Here is a 17,481-nt window from a genome sequence, read left to right on the forward strand (position 1 = left end):
AACAACTATATATATTTTTTATCACACTAGTATCGGATCTGTACTCGATATTGGCCGATACCGCATGTTCAGGTATCGGAATCGGTATCAGGAAGGAAAAAATGGTATCGGAACATCTCTACAGTTTAGTAAAACCTGCCATCATATGAATGTAAAACTGACCAAAATATGAGAACTTTAATAGGCCAGTAATTTCCTTTGACATCCGTCAGTATAAGAAACTGTTGATATTGACTTCCACTCTTGTATTAAACAGACATGAATGCCACAGTGCGGATTATCGACCAGCTGACCAACATCCTGGCTCCCATGCTGGTGGGCCAGATAATGGCGTTTGGCTCCAATTTCATTGGCTGCGGCTTCATCTCTGGCTGGAACCTGTGCTCCATGTGTCTGGAGTACGCGCTGCTGTGGAAGGTGTACCAGAAGACGCCGGCGTTGGCCTCGAAAGGCGGCCAGAAGGAGCAGCAACAGGAGCTCAAACAGCTCAGCGCCCCGAAAGGTAGCCGCAAGAACCCTGTGTTTGATTTGTACTAAAATCCTGGTATTTTATTTTTGGTAATAATCTCATTGGTTGAGTTTGGAGAGTTTTGGCCTGTGTGATGATCCAGACTAAATAGAACTAAATCTTTCCATGCCCTTTCTCAGACTTGGAGAACGGCCAGAGTCCTGAGGAGTCGTCTCAGCCGCTGATGAATGAAACCTCAGCCGTGGCCAAGCCCGACGCTCCCAAGCAGCACGGCTGCTGCTACCAGGTGACCGAACCCCTGCGCACCTTGAAGGCCGGCTGGGTGGCCTACTACAACCAGAACATTTTCTTGGCCGGCATGTCCTTGTCTTTCCTGTACATGACGGTGCTGGGCTTCGACTGCATCACCACGGGCTACGCCTACACGCAGGGCCTCAACGGCTTGGTGCTCAGCCTGCTGATGGGGGCCTCGGCCGTGGCGGGTATCTGCGGCACCGTCGCCTTCACTTGGATCCGCAAGAAGTGCGGCCTGATCCGCACGGGCTTCATTTCAGGCGTGGCCCAGCTGTCCTGCCTACTGCTGTGTATTTTCGCTGTCTTTGCTCCCGGGAGCCCCTTCGACCTCAGCGTCTCGCCCTTCCAGGACCTTTACACCCACCTGATCGGAGAGAAGGCGCTGCCCGAGGCCGACCACATCCTCACCAGCATTCTTACCGGTGGAAACGCTACCACTACTGCTGCGCCAACTGAAGAGCTGCCACCTCTACAGTCCTACATGTCTGTGATTCTGCTGTTTTCTGGCGTCATTGCTGCTAGAGTTGGTGAGTAAAATAGTCCCCCTTGAATATTTTTGTGGTGGTTATCTCAATACCATGATATTGTATTCAATATTATTTTGTTTTGAAGCAGAGTAGAAGCTCCAAAGTGCAAATGATCATTGACTGTTGTCGGAGTAAATGGTGCATAGTCTGTTTTATTGTTTTATTCAAAAGGAAATTAGAGTGATAGGTGTTATAGTGTTCATGCTTTGTTGGCATGTTCACTTCCTTTCATAAGATTGTAAAAGGCTGTTTCCCAAATTATGACTTCCTAAAGGTGAGTCAAGAAGGTCCACAGGTTGAGCTTTTTCATAAGTAACCAGAATTTCACACAAGACCTCTACGGATGAGTCATGGATGTCAGAGCAATAATTGCAACCTTTGATTCCAATAATATTGCCTGATATTTCCAGCTACAGCTACTGTTAGCGGTTATTATACGGCTGTAAAGATACCATTAGGACTGACTGTTGATCTCCGTCCCGCAGGCCTGTGGTCTTTTAACCTGACAGTGACTCAGCTCATCCAGGAGAATGTGATCGAGTCGGAGCGAGGTGTGATCAACGGCGTCCAGAACTCCATGAATTACCTCTTAGACCTGCTGCACTTCATCATGGTGATTCTGGCTCCGAACCCGGAGGCCTTCGGCCTGCTGGTCATCATCTCTGTGTCCTTCGTGGCCATGGGTCACATCATGTACTTTGGATTTGCCTTCAAGAGCCTGGGCAGCCGCCTCTTCCTCTGCTGCTCGCCGGAGCAGAAGGCGGAGCCGGTGGACAGCCTCTCACTTCCTACCACCGTCTAACCCCACTAAAGACACTCTGTCCTGGGTACATACTTCTCAAGCCTTACCCGACCCCCTGCATCTTATCATACTAACAGCTTTGCTTGTAGCCGGCAGAATGCGAATGCTAACAGAAACCAGAGAAAAAGGTAACTTAACACGCTATGCATACTGTAGCCATGAATACAGCACTAATCATGAGTAGGAGGCGAGTAGAAAGCTAACCATCAGTACAACTTTAGATAAGGCAGGGCTCCTCTCACTATTTCAGTGTGGGAGTCAGGTGAGAGCCGCTCACCTGTGGGTCCATGCTCTTCGATACATACATGCACTGTCAACCACTTCTAGGCTTGTGACCCCAACGTGGGTCCTGTTAAAGAAATCAGGGGATAACACTGTAAAAATCTCCTCCTTCTCCTAACAGCCTGGACCTAGCTGTCAAGAATTGTAAAAGGTGCTCCAGCTAACTAAAGGGCAGAACGACGGAGAAATCTCGCAGGGAAGCGGGCACTGAGGCTCGGATTAAGGGGGACGACTCTTGTCTGAGAAAAGAGAGAACGTCCCCCGTCTTCTGACACTCGCCTCTTGGTGCTGTAGCTGTGTCTGCTAGCAGTTCTCTAATAGCTTAGCCTACATATACATGTATGATGAGCAGGTAATGGATGTCTTCCTCCAGAAGGTTTTTTTATTTAACCAAACACAAAACTGGGATGTAGTCTCTCTTAACACGTACACTGTAAACAATTGCTGTTAATTAACAGCAGAATTTCAACAGTATTTACCTGTTTTTTTTAAATACAGCACTTTACTGTTAATAAATAAGAAATCTGTTAAATTACACTCCATTGACCGTTTTTCAACATAACTATAATGTTTTCCTACAATACAGCCCTTAACTGCTAATCAACCGTTATGTAACAGTTTCATGCAGTATTTTTTGCATTATGGGAAGAATCCTCCTGAACTGCACATGTGAAGTTGGATCAGCTCTTTCTTCATCCATCTCCATCTTACTTGTTATTTGGTGAGTAGCAGTTTTATTTAATTCATAAGTTGGTGCAAAGTCTCATCACATCAGTGATGTTTGTAGTTTGTTTGCATTACTGAATGTGTGTCATGATAGAAGGATTCAGCAGCTAGCTAGCAGCTAGCTAGAATTTCACACACAAAGACAAGGCTAATTTTAATTTCTACATGCATATAGTTAATGTGTGGACACATGTTTTTTGCCAGTTAATTCATGAAGCATAATGCTATCTTTAAAGTGTAAACCTTTACACCTCTACACCTCTATGGATGTCACTTCAACAGTTGAACTAACATTAAGACTTAAGCACACAATGGTTTTGGGTGGCTATACAGCAGTGTAGATTCAAGATTAAGGCAAAGTTATTTTCAAAATAATAGTTGGATCAGCAAGGGACTGTTTGTAACTTCTTACACGTATAAATCATTGCGGGTCTTTGTCCATTGCGCGCTCGCGTGTGGCTAAACTGTCTCAGACTCCAACACAAACTACACGGAAGCACCAAAACTGCAAAGTTATATCTAGTGAAGCCCGTCTGTTAAAAAGTGTTGGCCGCGGTCGGGGTTCGCGGTTCGCGGTCGGGGTTCGCGGTCCGCGGTCAGAGGCCGCGGTCGGAGACCGTAGCTTTGGTCGCCAGGGCCGGAGTCTCTGCTGTACTCTGCTCCTCTGCCTGCCTTCACTCACACACCGCGCTCGTTCTCGCTATTTCCCTCCACTCACGTGCATGCGCGCACTCTACACACTGTAGAAGAGTCCCTTTAAGTGCTGAAAAATATTTGTTTTTGCTGTAATATACTGCTTCTTCAAATTTGTGTAAGTGTGTGTTAATTACATTGGCATGAGTCTTCTTGATGACATGTTGATAGCACGGTAAAGGCCATTGTAAAGTAAAGGCCGTAATAAACCCACAGCAGAAGCTGTGGGTTTATTAGTTGAACTATTGTTGTTTGTTATTGTATTTTTTGGATAATTTCAATCGGACTGTTAAGTTATGTTTAGGTTGATTTTTGACATGTTTCTCTGACATTACAGATGCACTGGACTATTTTACCGCTGCCGTACCGATCATAGTAAGTACTTGCCTATTCATTATATGACACAATTCATAAGTTAATTTTTCAGACATCTCTAACACTGAAATAGGTAACTGTCAGGTGAACTGGCAAAGGAGCAGTTTTCTTTCTTGCTTTGCAGTCTTATAACTGTAGCTTACTGTTTGCTTGCAGTGATGTTTTCTTGTCAGATCTGTGGACATCAGTCTAGCACCTCAGTGGCCTATGTGAGACATATGAAAATTCACAGCAACATACCCAATTTAGTACTGCAGTGTTGTATGCCTAATTGCAAAAGGACCTTTCGAAAATGTGCTGGTCTGAAAGCACATATGTACAGAAATCATAAGGGATGTGTGATTGAGTCCGGAGTGAGTGTGTCAGTGGACCTGACATGCCATGTTGACTTCTGCAGTGCCAAATGTGATTCCTTGACTGAGTTTTATTCTCACCTTAAAGGGCACATCAAAGAAGGACGAGCAGTTGCATGTCCTTTTAATCAATGTGAGAAGACATTTACTGTGGTATCTACATTTACTAGTCATTTGTCCAGAACACGTAAAAAAACTCCAGAGGGGAATCTAATTGAGTCAATCATTGCCCCAGCAGGTGTAAGTGGAACTAGTGGCACTCATAATAATGGTGATTTGCTGTGTGACATGCAGCTTGATGACGCTGACAATACTGAGCATTTGGAGGTTAGCCCTGAAAATATTGAGGATGCATTGTTTTTGAGGAATCTCTCTCTCTTTTATCTGAAACTACAAGCAAAGTTGCTGCTTCCATCCTCCACTATTCAGACAATTATTGAAGATTTGCAGTCAGTACATGACATCAGCCAGTCACAGTTACTTTTTAAACTGAATGAGAAGTTGTGTATGCTTGGGATTCCAGAAGATGCCATAAAGACTGTTATTAATGACCTGAAAGCAGAAGATCTTTTCCGAACTCACAATACCAACACACTGAAAACAGATCAACGTAGAAAGACGGTATTCAAAAACCAATTTAATTATGTTGAACCAGTGCCTATATGTCTGGGACAAAATGAAGCTGGCAAAGAGTGCTTTGCACAATATGTCCCCATAAAACAAACACTTGAAGCTCTTTTCAAGTGCAAGTCTGTAAGTGAACAATACAATCAAGCACACACCCGTGCCAAACATAAGGATGTTTTCCAAGATGTGTGGGATGGGGAAAACGTTACTGAGATCTCACTCCAAACAGAGGGGTCTTCTTTAGGCTTGATCCTTTTTCAGGATGCTTTCGAAGTTGCAAACCCACTTGGTTCAGGAAAAAAGAAACACAAAATACTTGCTGTGTATCTCACGTTGGCAGACCTATTACCTCACCACAGGTCAAGTATTGACCAGATGCAACTAGTTCTTCTCTGCAAAGAACAAGATTTCAAGTATTTTGGTCAGGACTTGGTCATGGGTCGCTTGGTAAAAGATCTGAAAGACCTGGAGAACAATGGTCTAGTGTTACCTGAAGGACATGTATGTAAAGGAATACTGCATGCTATTGTTGGTGACAACTTAGGGTCACACGGCATTGGAGGATTTCTTGAGAATTTCAGCTTGAGTGTTAATTTCTGCAGATACTGTGAAATTGACAGAAACACATTTCAGGCAGATCCTCTCTGTAGGGCCACTACTCGCACAAAACAATCATACAGAGAGCATGTTCAGAGACTGCAAGGGGATTCAGTCCATAGTGGAGGTATCAAATTTGACTCCTTGTTCAATGAGCTGTCCTTCTTTCATGTATGTCAGCCTGGATTGCCTCCATGTATTGGCCATGATTTGTTTGAAGGCATTGTAGCCTTTGATCTCGCATTGTACATCCAGCATCTGGTGAAGGTAGACAAACAGTTTACTTATCTTGAACTGAACCGAAGGATAAGCCAGTTTAAGTATCTAGGGAATGATGCAAATGATAAACCTTGTGAGGTGACTCCAGGAAGTGACAAGCTGAGTGGGCATGCTGTCCAAAACTGGTGCTTGCTGAGGATGCTACCAGTGCTGATTGGAGAGAAAATTGAATCTCCAGGTGAAAATCAAACCTGGCAACTGGTTTTACAATTAAGAGAAATAGTTTCTCTTATTTGTGCACCAGCAATTTCCACTGGCCAAATAGCATATTTGAGAGTGCTTATTGATGAATATTTGTATGTCAGAAAGCAAGCTTTCCCCGATAAAAAACTAAAGCCAAAGCATCATTATGTCAGCCACTATCCAGAGCTCATAATCCGCTTCGGACCACTTATTCGTTTGTGGACATTACGATTTGAGAGCAAGCACAGTTACTTCAAACAGTGTGCAAGGAAACTGCATAATTTTAAAAACTTGTGCTTAACTCTTGCAGAGAGGCATCAGCTCCTCCAGGCATATCTCAGTGCCGGTGATCTCTTCCCACCATCTGTTGTAGTGGAAAAGGCGACAGAGTTTTTTCCTCTGGACTACAATCACAACATCAAGGAATCGGTATCAAGCTATGATTTTGGCCCTGACAATACTTTGATCGCTCATGAGGCAACTGTGAAAGGCACAAAATACAAAAAAAACATGCTAGTTGTTATAGAAGACAGTTCTGAGGGTCTTGTGATTGGAAAGATCATTGTGGTACTTATCCACAATAATTCAGCAGTGTATTTTATCACTGAAAAATATAATGCTCTGCTTCTCCATGATGTAGGTGTGTATGGCTTCACACCAATTCAGGAAAGCTACTGTTGTGTTAAACAGGATGACCTAGTTGATTATTACCCTTTACCAAAGTATGTATTGTGTGACATGCCAATAATTGTTCCACACCATTCTTTCCTCTCAATAGAGAACAATGACAACCTTGGCGGAGGAGCTGAAGGAGATCATCCCTAGAGCCTTGCCAACTATTTCTGAAGCTGTTCAACAGTTCGTGATAGACAGGCTTTTAAGCTCTGGTTTGGGCTCAAAAGAAGACCTCAAGTATGTGAAACAAGAGGACATTGCAGACTTACTACCTGTTATTCAACAGCGAAAACTTATAGATGCATTCAAAATAGGTATGTTTGCTTACTGTCACAACATCACTATTTCATTATACATTATAATATTGTATTGCTTTTTTTTAAAGCTGTATGTCCTATGTCATATTTGTTTTCATATTTTAGAGACGGAGATAATCACCTTGGACCTCCAAGTCCTGCCGTCCCCTACCACTTCAGTCTGCAGCCACTCTACTACATTTTCCAGTCCATCAGGCACATCTTTGCTCTCCTGCTCGGAATCTAGTGGTACTGAAGAGAGCCAGCCCTCCTCCCACAGAAAATCATGGTCAGAATCGTTTGAGATACCATGGAACGCCATGCCTGTCGACCTTCGTTCAGACATCTCAGATGGTAGGAGGCCTTCACCTACCTCACGACGGCAGATGGTGAGAGTGATAACAGATGAGATGAGGAAGTATGAGCCAAACCCAACACGCTCGCAGTGCCTCACAGTTTGCAAAAAAGTTGTTCGTCAGTACCCAAACAGTTTCGCCGATCAACTTCACAATGGTCAAGTTCTGGGAAATGGATATGCATCACTCCTAATCCAAGTAAAAAATCGTATCGACAACCTGAACCGCACCAGCAGCTTTCGACAGCACCGTTCATCCAGCCATGGAGAAAAGAGAGGACCTACTGACATATATGGCTGTGCCAGATTCCAGCCCAGCCTCCCACCAGACGAGAATGAAAACACAGTAGAGACCAAACGTCAAAAACTAGAAGGGATCTACATTCGGGATGGTATAAATGGGGCTGAGAGAGCAGAGGTAAAGCAGCTAATGGAAACAACTTTCTATCTGCAGCGGTGCCACATAAATGCTCTACCAGCACCAACCATTGAGGATTTAAGAACCAAGTGGCCATACCTGTTCACTCAGAAAGGGCTCTATGCTCACTTTGAGCATCTCACTGATATCCCTGTGCTGCGTACACTTGAGCTTTCCATGGCGGAGTTTGGTAGAACCATTGTGGAACTCTTGAAGACCAAACCCACCAATGCAGGAGTCAATGAAGTTCTCTCTCTGGGTGAAGATGTCCAGCTGTCATTGCGTGTCATCCAGCTTCTGATGGCTCACTTCTCGGAGTCCATTACAGGACTAATCCTCCTTGCAAAGGTAAGTTTCCTTTCCTTATTTTTTTATTTATGTTTATATATATACTGTATATATAATGACTCATCTTACCAAGAGTACACTGTGTATTTCACTTTCTTTGTCCCAGGAATGTGCCACAGCAGCTGACATTGAGAAGACAATCTCCATACCTGAAACTCCTCGTCTGATACTGCTTGGTATGTTTACATCATTGGACAGGGAAGAAATACAATTTTCTATTAAAGGTTCCATATCGTGCTAATTTTCAGGTTCATACTTGTATTTTGTGTTTCTACTAGAACATGTTTAGATGCTGTAATGCTAAAAAAAAAAAACATTTTCCTCATACTTCCTGTCTGAATATACCTGTATTCACCTGTCTGAAACGCTCTGTTTTAGTGCATTTCAACAGAATTGCGTTGCTAGGCAATGGTGTGGGTCCACGTAACTTCCTGTCAGCTGATGTTATTCACATACACTGCAACAGGAAATACATGTTTTACAGACAAACATTTAGAATGTTTACGTTTAAAACCGTGTAATGGTCTAAATATTGTATATTTGTGACAAATAGATGGAAATCCTAACGGCAGGTTTCAAGCGCACAATTTCTAAATACGGGCTGTGTGTGTTTCTCTGTATATTGAGCATTTTGATAGTTTAACAGTATTTTTATAGCACTTAAACCTGCTTCATAATGTAAAAAACCTGAGAATCTCACTTTTTACAATATGGGACCTTGAAAGCATAATGTAATAGTCTTGTCAAGAGATGATGATCTCATTTGATGATCTCTATTTTCAAATGTATCTTATTTCTCTTAGTTAAAGTAATGGTTAATACATAAAGAATTTATTTGCAAAAAAAATAAATGCCATTGTTGAAAGAAAATAGAAATTAAATCAAAAGCCCCTCTGACTGTACCATAGTGACTTACAGTAGTAGTTTGAACATCAGCTGTTCTTTCTGCCACTAGCCAAACAGGATGCATATTATATCACAATAACTATTCGGTAACGATAAAAACTTCACCTCTCTGCATGTAACTCTGCGGCTATTGTTATTGGGGGCAGTTGAAAAGAGAAGCAGTAACTGTTGATTCAGGGCACCAGAGAAACAGATGGACAAAATATTCATAACGGAAAAAAATAGGGTTTCTCAACTAGTATTACAGATGACAAAATTATTTTTCACCACTCAACACGTCAATATTGACTAAAACCCCATAAATCTGACAGAGGAAAATTCCTCTGAGTTTCAGGTGAAATGGCAGGAAGCTGTATTCAGCGCTGGATGATCAGCGTTGAGGGCCACATTATATGTGAGGGGATCCAGCCCACATTCTTGACGGGGCTTGCGGCATTGTTTTCCTGCTTCTATACCTTTAATCTCCAATACCAAGAAGAGGCAGCATGCACACTGGAATTCATCCAAAGGTTAGATACTTTCAGTAAAACCTGTATTTTTTTTTAAATCTTTTTGATGATATTATACATCCATATATCTGGTGGCTTTTATTGTGTTATTAATCTGAGTGAGTTACACAACTAGATTTTTACACAGTGTCTGAAGAAACACTATAATTTTTCAGGCGCTTTGTTGGAATAAACCCTGAAAGAGGGTCCAAGGCTGGACGGGGCAAAGTGGTCTCAAAGAGAACAGGCAAAGTCGCCAACAAAAAGACATTGACCGTCAATCCAAATGTGTCCACCCTGCTGAGGAGACTGATGGACTTCGAGTGGGACTTCATTTAAGATGGTGAGCTTACTCTGTCCTATTACTCACATACTGTATATTTATCATAACACAGAGCTTGTCTAATTCCTCTAATTCTTTATCCCTCTCAATCTCACTCTCCTTCTCCATTCCTCTCTCTCCTTTACAGAGTAGAAAGTCTGAGAGAGCTGGCGTCTTCTAGCAGGCCGTAAGTCATACTCTTAGTCCATCGCCATCACCCAATACTTTGATTTCAGCATTTAACCATGTGCCTTGTTGGATCCTGAACATACAGTTCTGTACATGTCTGGTGGTGTTCATTTTATTTTTATTTTTATTTTTTTTAAAGAACCATTATTGACAAAACATGTTTTATTTAATGTTCTTTTTCTTATTTGTATCACTGAAATGTCTTAAGTTTGGGGAATATATACAGTTTATATACGTTACGTTATGTACGGCAAGATATCTGAGCGTTTTGTTGTAATAGTTCAACTTTTCCTCAACGGCTCCACAAAGCAAGGTTTGCAAGATTGCCAGATGACTGCATAACAACAAATGATGCAGTTTCTTCAAATGAGCTGTTCTGCTCTCAACTGGTTTAGTTTTCTAAACATTGTTTCATATTTTGCAATATTCATATTGTTATTCAAAAATGGTTATACAGTTGATCATGTTAAAATCTGTGAGCCTAAGTGCCTGCACTTGTATTGCACTATCTACAGCAAAAAGCCAAAGGCATTTTGAGAGAGAAGGCTCTGTCTCAGGCTTTTGTTAGCACAAGTTTAGCATGTAATTGTTCTGCTTGTGCAGTTTATATTAAAATAAAAAGTAATGTGCAATAAGAAGGTGTGGATTTGTTCTCTCTCACATTGTAATTAAATTTTTGCACAATCAGTGATTTAACTCTGTTCTTCACTCACAAATATTATTTTGTTATGGTTCATGTTATGTGCTTGTAGCCAGCTTTAGACAGAGATTTTAGGAAGATTTACAACCAGTAAGGTCTATTATAGCCTTTTTCTGAACAAAAGTGTCTTTAATCGTATGTAGTGAGACTATTCCTGTGTGTATAATCTGTTAAGTCAGTATTAATTAAGGTAAAAAAATGTTTTAATGGTTTACTAAAACGTATGTAAAAAAAAACCTAACAAAATAGTAAATTAAAAACAATCTGTCAACTGTAAGATACTGTAAAAGAAAAAAGATGAAACAGCTATACACTGTATTTTTAAACTAGTCAGTTAACTGTAAAATACTGTGAAAGAAAAAAGATGAAACAGCTATACACTGTATTTTTAAACTAGTCAGTTAACTGTAAAATACTGTGAAAGAAAAAAGATGAAACAGCTATACACTGTATTTTTAAACTAGTCAGTTAACTGTAAAATACTGTGAAAGAAATAAAAAAAACAGTTCATACTGTATTTGTCATTAACAGTACACAACTGTAAATTTCAGTGACAGTAAAACAATGTTAATTTTACAGTAGAATAATGGCAACCCTGCTGCCAGTTCTTTACTGTTATTTTACTGGGAAATTCTAAACAGTGTAGGTATATATGCAGTTAGCTGTATTTATTCAGGAAATGCAGACGGTGTTTTTTTATAATAATCGTATCATCAGTATTGCGCGCTCGCAGTTGTGCCATAAGAACGAAATGCTATGCACCCTCGTCAATAGCTCTCTCAGTTACCAAAGTCAAAGTCCATATGTGGCATAAAAGGAAGTGAGGGAAATCTGTCTGAAGCATTCCAAATATGTATTTTTTACATCAGGTGACAGTAGTTGTGTAGGTTCACTAATGCTTTCATACAACCCCCTAGTAAACCTGGATATGTCTAAACCCACTCTGAGATTGTACTTAAAAATTTTTGTTTTCCTGATAGTTTACGTTAATACGTGTCACCTTTTTTGATTTTTATGTTCTCTTGAGTAATTTTTTCAATCATGATTGTTGTTACACAGGCACTTTAAGTGATTGACGTCTGTCATTACACCTAACGCGTGATCAGGCATTTGATCAATATTTTTGCACAAGGCTGAAGTCCCGACTCCCCCCATAAACCCCATAAACCCCATAAACCCCATCAACCTCCTGTACAATCTAGTTTCAATCACTTCTAGTCTCTCCGTCAGTGTGTCCGAACGCTGTGTGTGGGGGATTGTGGTTCAAAAAGGCACATATTGTAACACTCATGAGGAAAAACTGTACCAGTCTGGATACCCGAGTTTACCTCAGGAAGCCTCCCCCTCATTCCCCCCTCCCCCTGTTTCCTCAAAAGTCAGCCAGGGAGCTTAGTCAGCAAACCTTGCCCGATCTCAGTTTACCCTCTTCAGACTGCCAACAGACTGAGTCCGTTTTAGTTGTTATTGCAGTACGCTTCAACAAAGGTGGACACATTTTACTCAGGTCAAAGTTGACATCTTCGGCTGTACAGTGCTAGTCTAGAAAATGCATTTCAATAGTATCTCATGTTAGTTAGTGGCTTTTTTTGTTGCATGCTACTTCTCCTGTGAAGTGAGAATCTCAGACATTTGTAAAGTAGCTTTACTTTAAAGTGAGGCTACTGGATGTAACAGTAGCCACTGTGGAGACATGTGACAATTTAAAGTTTGCTAACATTCGCCACCATAAGCTACTGGTGATAGCAGGCCGAGCAAGGCTGCAGCAGCAATACCCCGGACCGCACTGAACTGCTTACGAAGTCAACTTTTTCCATTTGTAAGAGGAATAATGTGTTTTATTACGTCTTTCAGAAATGTACATGATCTCACTTTCAAAGATCTACCCAAATACAGTAACTATAGTAGCTGGAACTAGTTCTTCTCCAGCTCTGACCTTCAGCGATCTCTGTTGCCTTATTGTAAATTAGCCTTGACGGCTGTTTAACGCACACACACGTGGCTACAGGAAGACGGTTACTAGCCGCACCCTACCCAAGAAAAACCAAGCCAGTCTAGCCAAGGTTTTGGTAATGGGTGGGGGGGATATTTAGGTTGGAACCAGAGGTAGCCACACCAGATGTAGGAGAACAAAAGGCCACTTTTTAGCTTGCACTCGCTGAGTCAGGATATCTGCAGGTGTGCCACGAGATGCAGACTCACTGGGAACGGAGCTTTTTTTTTCATGTTCCATCCGTGTTTAATGTAACCTCAAACTCAACAAAACCAGCTCTTACAACGCTTGGACTGCTGATTCAGGAATATCTCACATGGCCATAACTCTATATTTTTAATGTAAATAACATTAGCGGTCAGTCAGTATAAACTGAAATACACAATTGGAAAATGCTTAAAATATATATCTATCTATCTATATATATTGTATGTAATGTTGTCATGCTGTTTGTCTGGAAATGCTGACTTTTTTTTTTTTTCTTTTTTACATGTTTTTATACACCTAGTGTTAACATTTTGTGTCAAATTGAGATTTCTTAAAGATTTTTGAAATTTGTGTATAAAGCAATTGCATTTCTTTCATTTCTGTATCATACTGCTTTAATCTGACAATATATATTTCTCTCTGTATATATATATATATATATATCAGTGTTATTGTAGATCAATAGACAAAAGCATTAAATCATAAAGAAATCATGTTTATGTAATAATCGCACTCCACTGAGGTCGTTGGTACTGATTGTATTGCATGAGGTCTCCTAAATAAAGACAACTTCATAATTACCTGTCTGTATGGTCTAATGTGTGTGTGTGAGTGTCCGTGTGTGTGTGCAGTGGATTGTGTTCAGGGTTTCTTGGCCTCAGTCTTGGGCTTGGCTGCTGCTGTGTGAGGTCACATACCACAGCAGAGTTAGCTGCTAATTTCCTCCCCAGAATCCCTTCCTTTCAGGCAGCCCGTGTTAAACTGGCTGACTCTAAGCTGAGCTGGATGATCTGGACTCGCATGCCTGCTGAAAAGACAAATAATGACCTGTTTGATTACGCCACAGAAGGGCTCGGCCTGGGACATGTTAGTGAGCTATGACTCAGCATTTTGTGGTTTCATTTTAGCATTTTAACACAATGTATTTCTATATGTTATAACTAATATGCACTTAGACATGTGAGCATATTGTGATGGTCCCTATCAGGAGTTGGTACCACTTTAAGAGCTTTATATAACACCAAATACCAATGCACTGCTAATAAGTACGGCAGCTAATGAATACAATAGTGCCTGTTTGAGTCTCAAGTGTTCTGTCCCAGCATCAGACGTCAGATAAATTAGCCTGATGATGGATGCTTCCTGGTACGACAGTGTATAAGAGGAATGAAAACAGCAGTGGGTAGAATGGAACAAATATGATTAAAAAAAGTTATTTTTATAAAACAGTCACTAGATCCTGAAAGTAGTGCATGAGACAGGTAATCTGAAAAAAAAAATGATGTGCCTCTGTGTCCTCTGGTCTAAGACGGTCCAAAAAATATTAGTAAGCATGAACAACTCTCTCCCAAATCCAAAAACTAGAATGCTAAAACTTAAATTTGTGGTGTCATAGGATATAAAGTCTGGAGCTGTCTATGGAGCAGCTCTACACTTTATACCTGGTGACATCACAAGTTTGAGATTTACTTCTCTGGTTTCTGGCTTTGAGAGAGAGGAGATCATGTTCACAAATATTGATTGAACTTTCCTCGGCCATGGAAATAATATATTGGAAATCGTAATTTAGATGGTGTTCCCCTTTAAGATGTTTTTTTTTGTCATATAACAATTTTGGGCAGAAAGGTCAACATGAACCGCATACTTGATAGGGAGAAGGCTGCTGACTGCAGCGAAAGTCCAATGTCTACAGACAGGAACTGGGACTAGAGATAAGTGTGCACTATAGAAATATCTTCCTCTTTAACGTGTGATCTTTGGTATCTTCTGAAATAATGAGCACTCACAGAGAGGCTGATTCTCTCCAAAAAATAAATGTGCATGTTTGGTCAGAACGTCCTGCCCTGCGTTCACTTGATTTTCTTATTTTTTTTAAATCGGAGCTTCCACAACGATTTCAACTGTAATTTCAAAGGTGACATCAGAAATAATATTTAACTGATAGCACCACTGCTGATAGGGAAAGTCAGGTGTTAGAAGCTCAAACATTGCTCAATTTCACAAGTCAGTCATGTAACATATACTGTATATTGGGGCACCTTTATTGACTGTTTGACACACAAGCAAGTTGACCTTGCTTAGTTTGCTGGAGTCTCCTCCGGTTGCCCGACCACCTCACGGTGACAAAGACTCCTTGAAATCACTCTTTACATATGAAAGTGTGTTCCCAGGGGTTGCGGAGTAATACTAAAGTCTTTTGTGAGAGTGAGTTGGGGCGGAAGACTACAAGTTTGATAATGACAAATATCTGAGGGGTTGAAGTTAGAAAGCTTTCCAGGCCATTATAGCTCATTACTCCTCGTCTCTCTGCTTGAAGCTAGCAACTTCATATGAGGGGCCGTGCAAGACATGATTCATTCTTGCACTCTCACACACACACACATACATTCTCCTTTCACTTACATATATTTTCACTCGCACAAGAATATATGTATGTGTGAGAAGAATATAAGTATGTGTGAGACGAATATTCAAATATCACTCAGAATCAAGACACCGTAATCTCAGAATAAAACCTCAGCTTGATCTTCTGTTTGGGAAGTTAATTTTTATAACACTGTGACTGAAACCGCGGTCAGTTTGTTGGAGCAGCTCCACATTGCACACAATGTGTATCTCAGTTTATATATGCTAGTAAAAATCGGTATGAATCTCAGACACAGGATCAACGAATAATGATCTCTGTCACTCATGGTGTGATTGGTCGCACTGATGGAACATAATAATATTGTAGATTATATGTTAATATTTGTGAGTGAGCAGGATGGAGGAGCAGCTGCAGAATGGAGTTAGAAAGAGAGTTTTAACAGCATTTCACTGACTGTGTTTAAATTGACTACACTTGTTGAAGTAGCTGAAATAAAGTTACTGAATGCTGTTGAGCCAAGATCCAAATACTAGGTGTCTATTATCATCTACTCTATTTAACCTTTAAATCACCAAACACATTATAAATGGATCAGACTGTGAGTTTACAATCATGTCTCTATGTTTGAATATATTTTTCATCTTCAGTTGCTGCTCCTGTGTTTTGTGCTGAACAAATATATTGTAGATGTAATGTAGGCTACAGTCTAATACACAGTCAGATTCCACCACTTTATCATTAAGGAAATGTAAGTCTGGTAAAAGATGAATTATTGGACCACACTGAATAAAACTTTATTATATTATTGACACTTTTCCCCGCTCTGACTTTTTTATAGATAAATGTGCACAGTCAGCATATACTGTACATACATGTACTACAATCTCTACGTGGACTGGATTAAAATGGAGCTCTGCCTCTTATTTACCTGTTGCCATGTGAATCGTAGTATCAGAGCTCTACTGATGATGGCTTTTTATGTTCAGGTTCAACCTACTCAGAGTTGATTGAACTGAATTAGCGCTGCCTAGTTTGACCGTTTGATCAGGGTTTGTGAGTGATTGACAGCTGCTCAGAGACGGCAGACTTCAGCTCAGCTCTGATTGGTTGTTTTCCTCCAGTCTGTGGAATCTTGCAGATGCCATAAGAAGCACCAGAGGACACAGAGGCACATGATAATTTTCAGATTACCTGTCTCATGCACTACTGTCAGGATATAATTACCGTTTTATATAAATAACTTATTTTAATCATATTTGTTCCAATTCCACCTACTGCTGCTTTAATGCACAAGTGTACACACAAATACAAATTAAAATTGAACTGGTATTCACAAAAAATAATGAGCTACTTCCACAGAAATTCTAGATTTCACTTCCTCCCCTTATATTATATTATATTGTGGCAGCTGCCAATTCTCTGGTGCTTGCTGTTGTTTCCCTTTTCCCTGGTGTTTTTTTGGTTGAGTTGCTGAGTGATTAGAGGGTTATTCAGTTCACCTGTTGCGCAGGGTGTGGGGACTGGCTCTTAAATGATAGTTGAGAGCAGCTTGGTGCATTCCCCTCTTGGCCAATCAGGGTGTAATGACGCCCTTTCTGTAGGGCTTAAAAGAGGAGGGAAACTGCACACCCAGGGTCATTCTGATCTCTCCTTCACTCAATGCAACATGTGTTATCAGCTTTATCAGAAACTCTGGTCTGTTTTGGGCCCTTTTGGGATTCTGTGATCTTTGTGTTTTGTTTGTTGAGAGTGTTGACTCTCCTAGTTGGGGAAACAAGTTAAGTGCCAACCAATTGGGTTACCTGCACTGGGACGTTTAGGTACTATTTGTGCAACGATCTGGCTTGCCTTACAATAGCCTAACGCCTGCAGGCTGTATTTTTGTATTCTATTCATTTGTTGATTTTCAATGAAACCCTTTATACCCATTTCTTTTAGTGTATTTTATTTGGGAAAACTTTAAAGGAGGGTAAAAGGAAAAACACAAACCAATATTTCAGTTTCCTTAATTG

The 17,481-nt window shown here is 40.7% G+C and overlaps 2 protein-coding genes across 5 annotated transcripts; both read left to right on the forward strand.

Moving 5' to 3' along the window:
- LOC119500210 (solute carrier family 40 member 1-like) lies at nt 1-2,798 on the forward strand. Its single transcript, XM_037789834.1, has 3 exons — nt 1-502; nt 649-1,290; nt 1,776-2,798. Exons 1-3 carry the CDS (start codon nt 259-261, stop codon nt 2,090-2,092), a joined length of 1,203 nt encoding a protein of 400 aa, XP_037645762.1. The 5' UTR covers nt 1-258; the 3' UTR covers nt 2,093-2,798.
- Nucleotides 2,799-4,114: 1,316 nt separating this feature from the next.
- LOC119500207 lies at nt 4,115-10,779 on the forward strand. Of its 4 annotated transcripts, XM_037789830.1 has the most exons (7): nt 4,711-4,848; nt 7,090-7,196; nt 7,305-8,299; nt 8,406-8,475; nt 9,540-9,714; nt 9,870-10,036; nt 10,252-10,779. In XM_037789830.1, the coding sequence occupies exons 1-6, from the start codon at nt 4,790-4,792 to the stop codon at nt 10,030-10,032; spliced, it is 1,569 nt and encodes a 522-aa protein (XP_037645758.1). In that variant the 5' UTR covers nt 4,711-4,789; the 3' UTR covers nt 10,033-10,036; nt 10,252-10,779. The 4 variants fall into 4 exon arrangements, with proteins under 4 accessions (XP_037645760.1, XP_037645758.1, XP_037645756.1 ...); XM_037789832.1 differs by lacking the exons at nt 4,711-4,848; nt 7,090-7,196 and adding an exon at nt 4,115-4,168; XM_037789828.1 differs by having other exon boundaries at nt 7,090-8,299.
- Nucleotides 10,780-17,481: the final 6,702 nt, after the last annotated feature.

This window comes from Sebastes umbrosus, chromosome 13 (genome assembly GCF_015220745.1).
Source record: "Sebastes umbrosus isolate fSebUmb1 chromosome 13, fSebUmb1.pri, whole genome shotgun sequence".
In the NCBI taxonomy this organism is placed as follows: Eukaryota; Metazoa; Chordata; class Actinopteri; order Perciformes; family Sebastidae; genus Sebastes; species Sebastes umbrosus.

What these genes read in the sequence shown, in the direction of transcription:
- LOC119500207 (XM_037789828.1), top strand. Translation starts at nt 4,790, where the DNA reads ATGGTGATTTGCTGTGTGACATGCAGCTTGATGACGCTGACAATACTG. An exon ending in TCCTCGTCTGATACTGCTTG is followed by an intron (nt 8,476 to 9,539) that starts GTATGTTTACAT and finishes TCTGAGTTTCAG; the next exon opens with GTGAAATGGCAGGAAGCTGT. An exon ending in ACACTGGAATTCATCCAAAG is followed by an intron (nt 9,715 to 9,869) that starts GTTAGATACTTT and finishes ATAATTTTTCAG; the next exon opens with GCGCTTTGTTGGAATAAACC.
- LOC119500210 (XM_037789834.1), top strand. Translation starts at nt 259, where the DNA reads ATGAATGCCACAGTGCGGATTATCGACCAGCTGACCAACATCCTGGCT. An exon ending in ACAGCTCAGCGCCCCGAAAG is followed by an intron (nt 503 to 648) that starts GTAGCCGCAAGA and finishes GCCCTTTCTCAG; the next exon opens with ACTTGGAGAACGGCCAGAGT. An exon ending in CGTCATTGCTGCTAGAGTTG is followed by an intron (nt 1,291 to 1,775) that starts GTGAGTAAAATA and finishes TCCGTCCCGCAG; the next exon opens with GCCTGTGGTCTTTTAACCTG.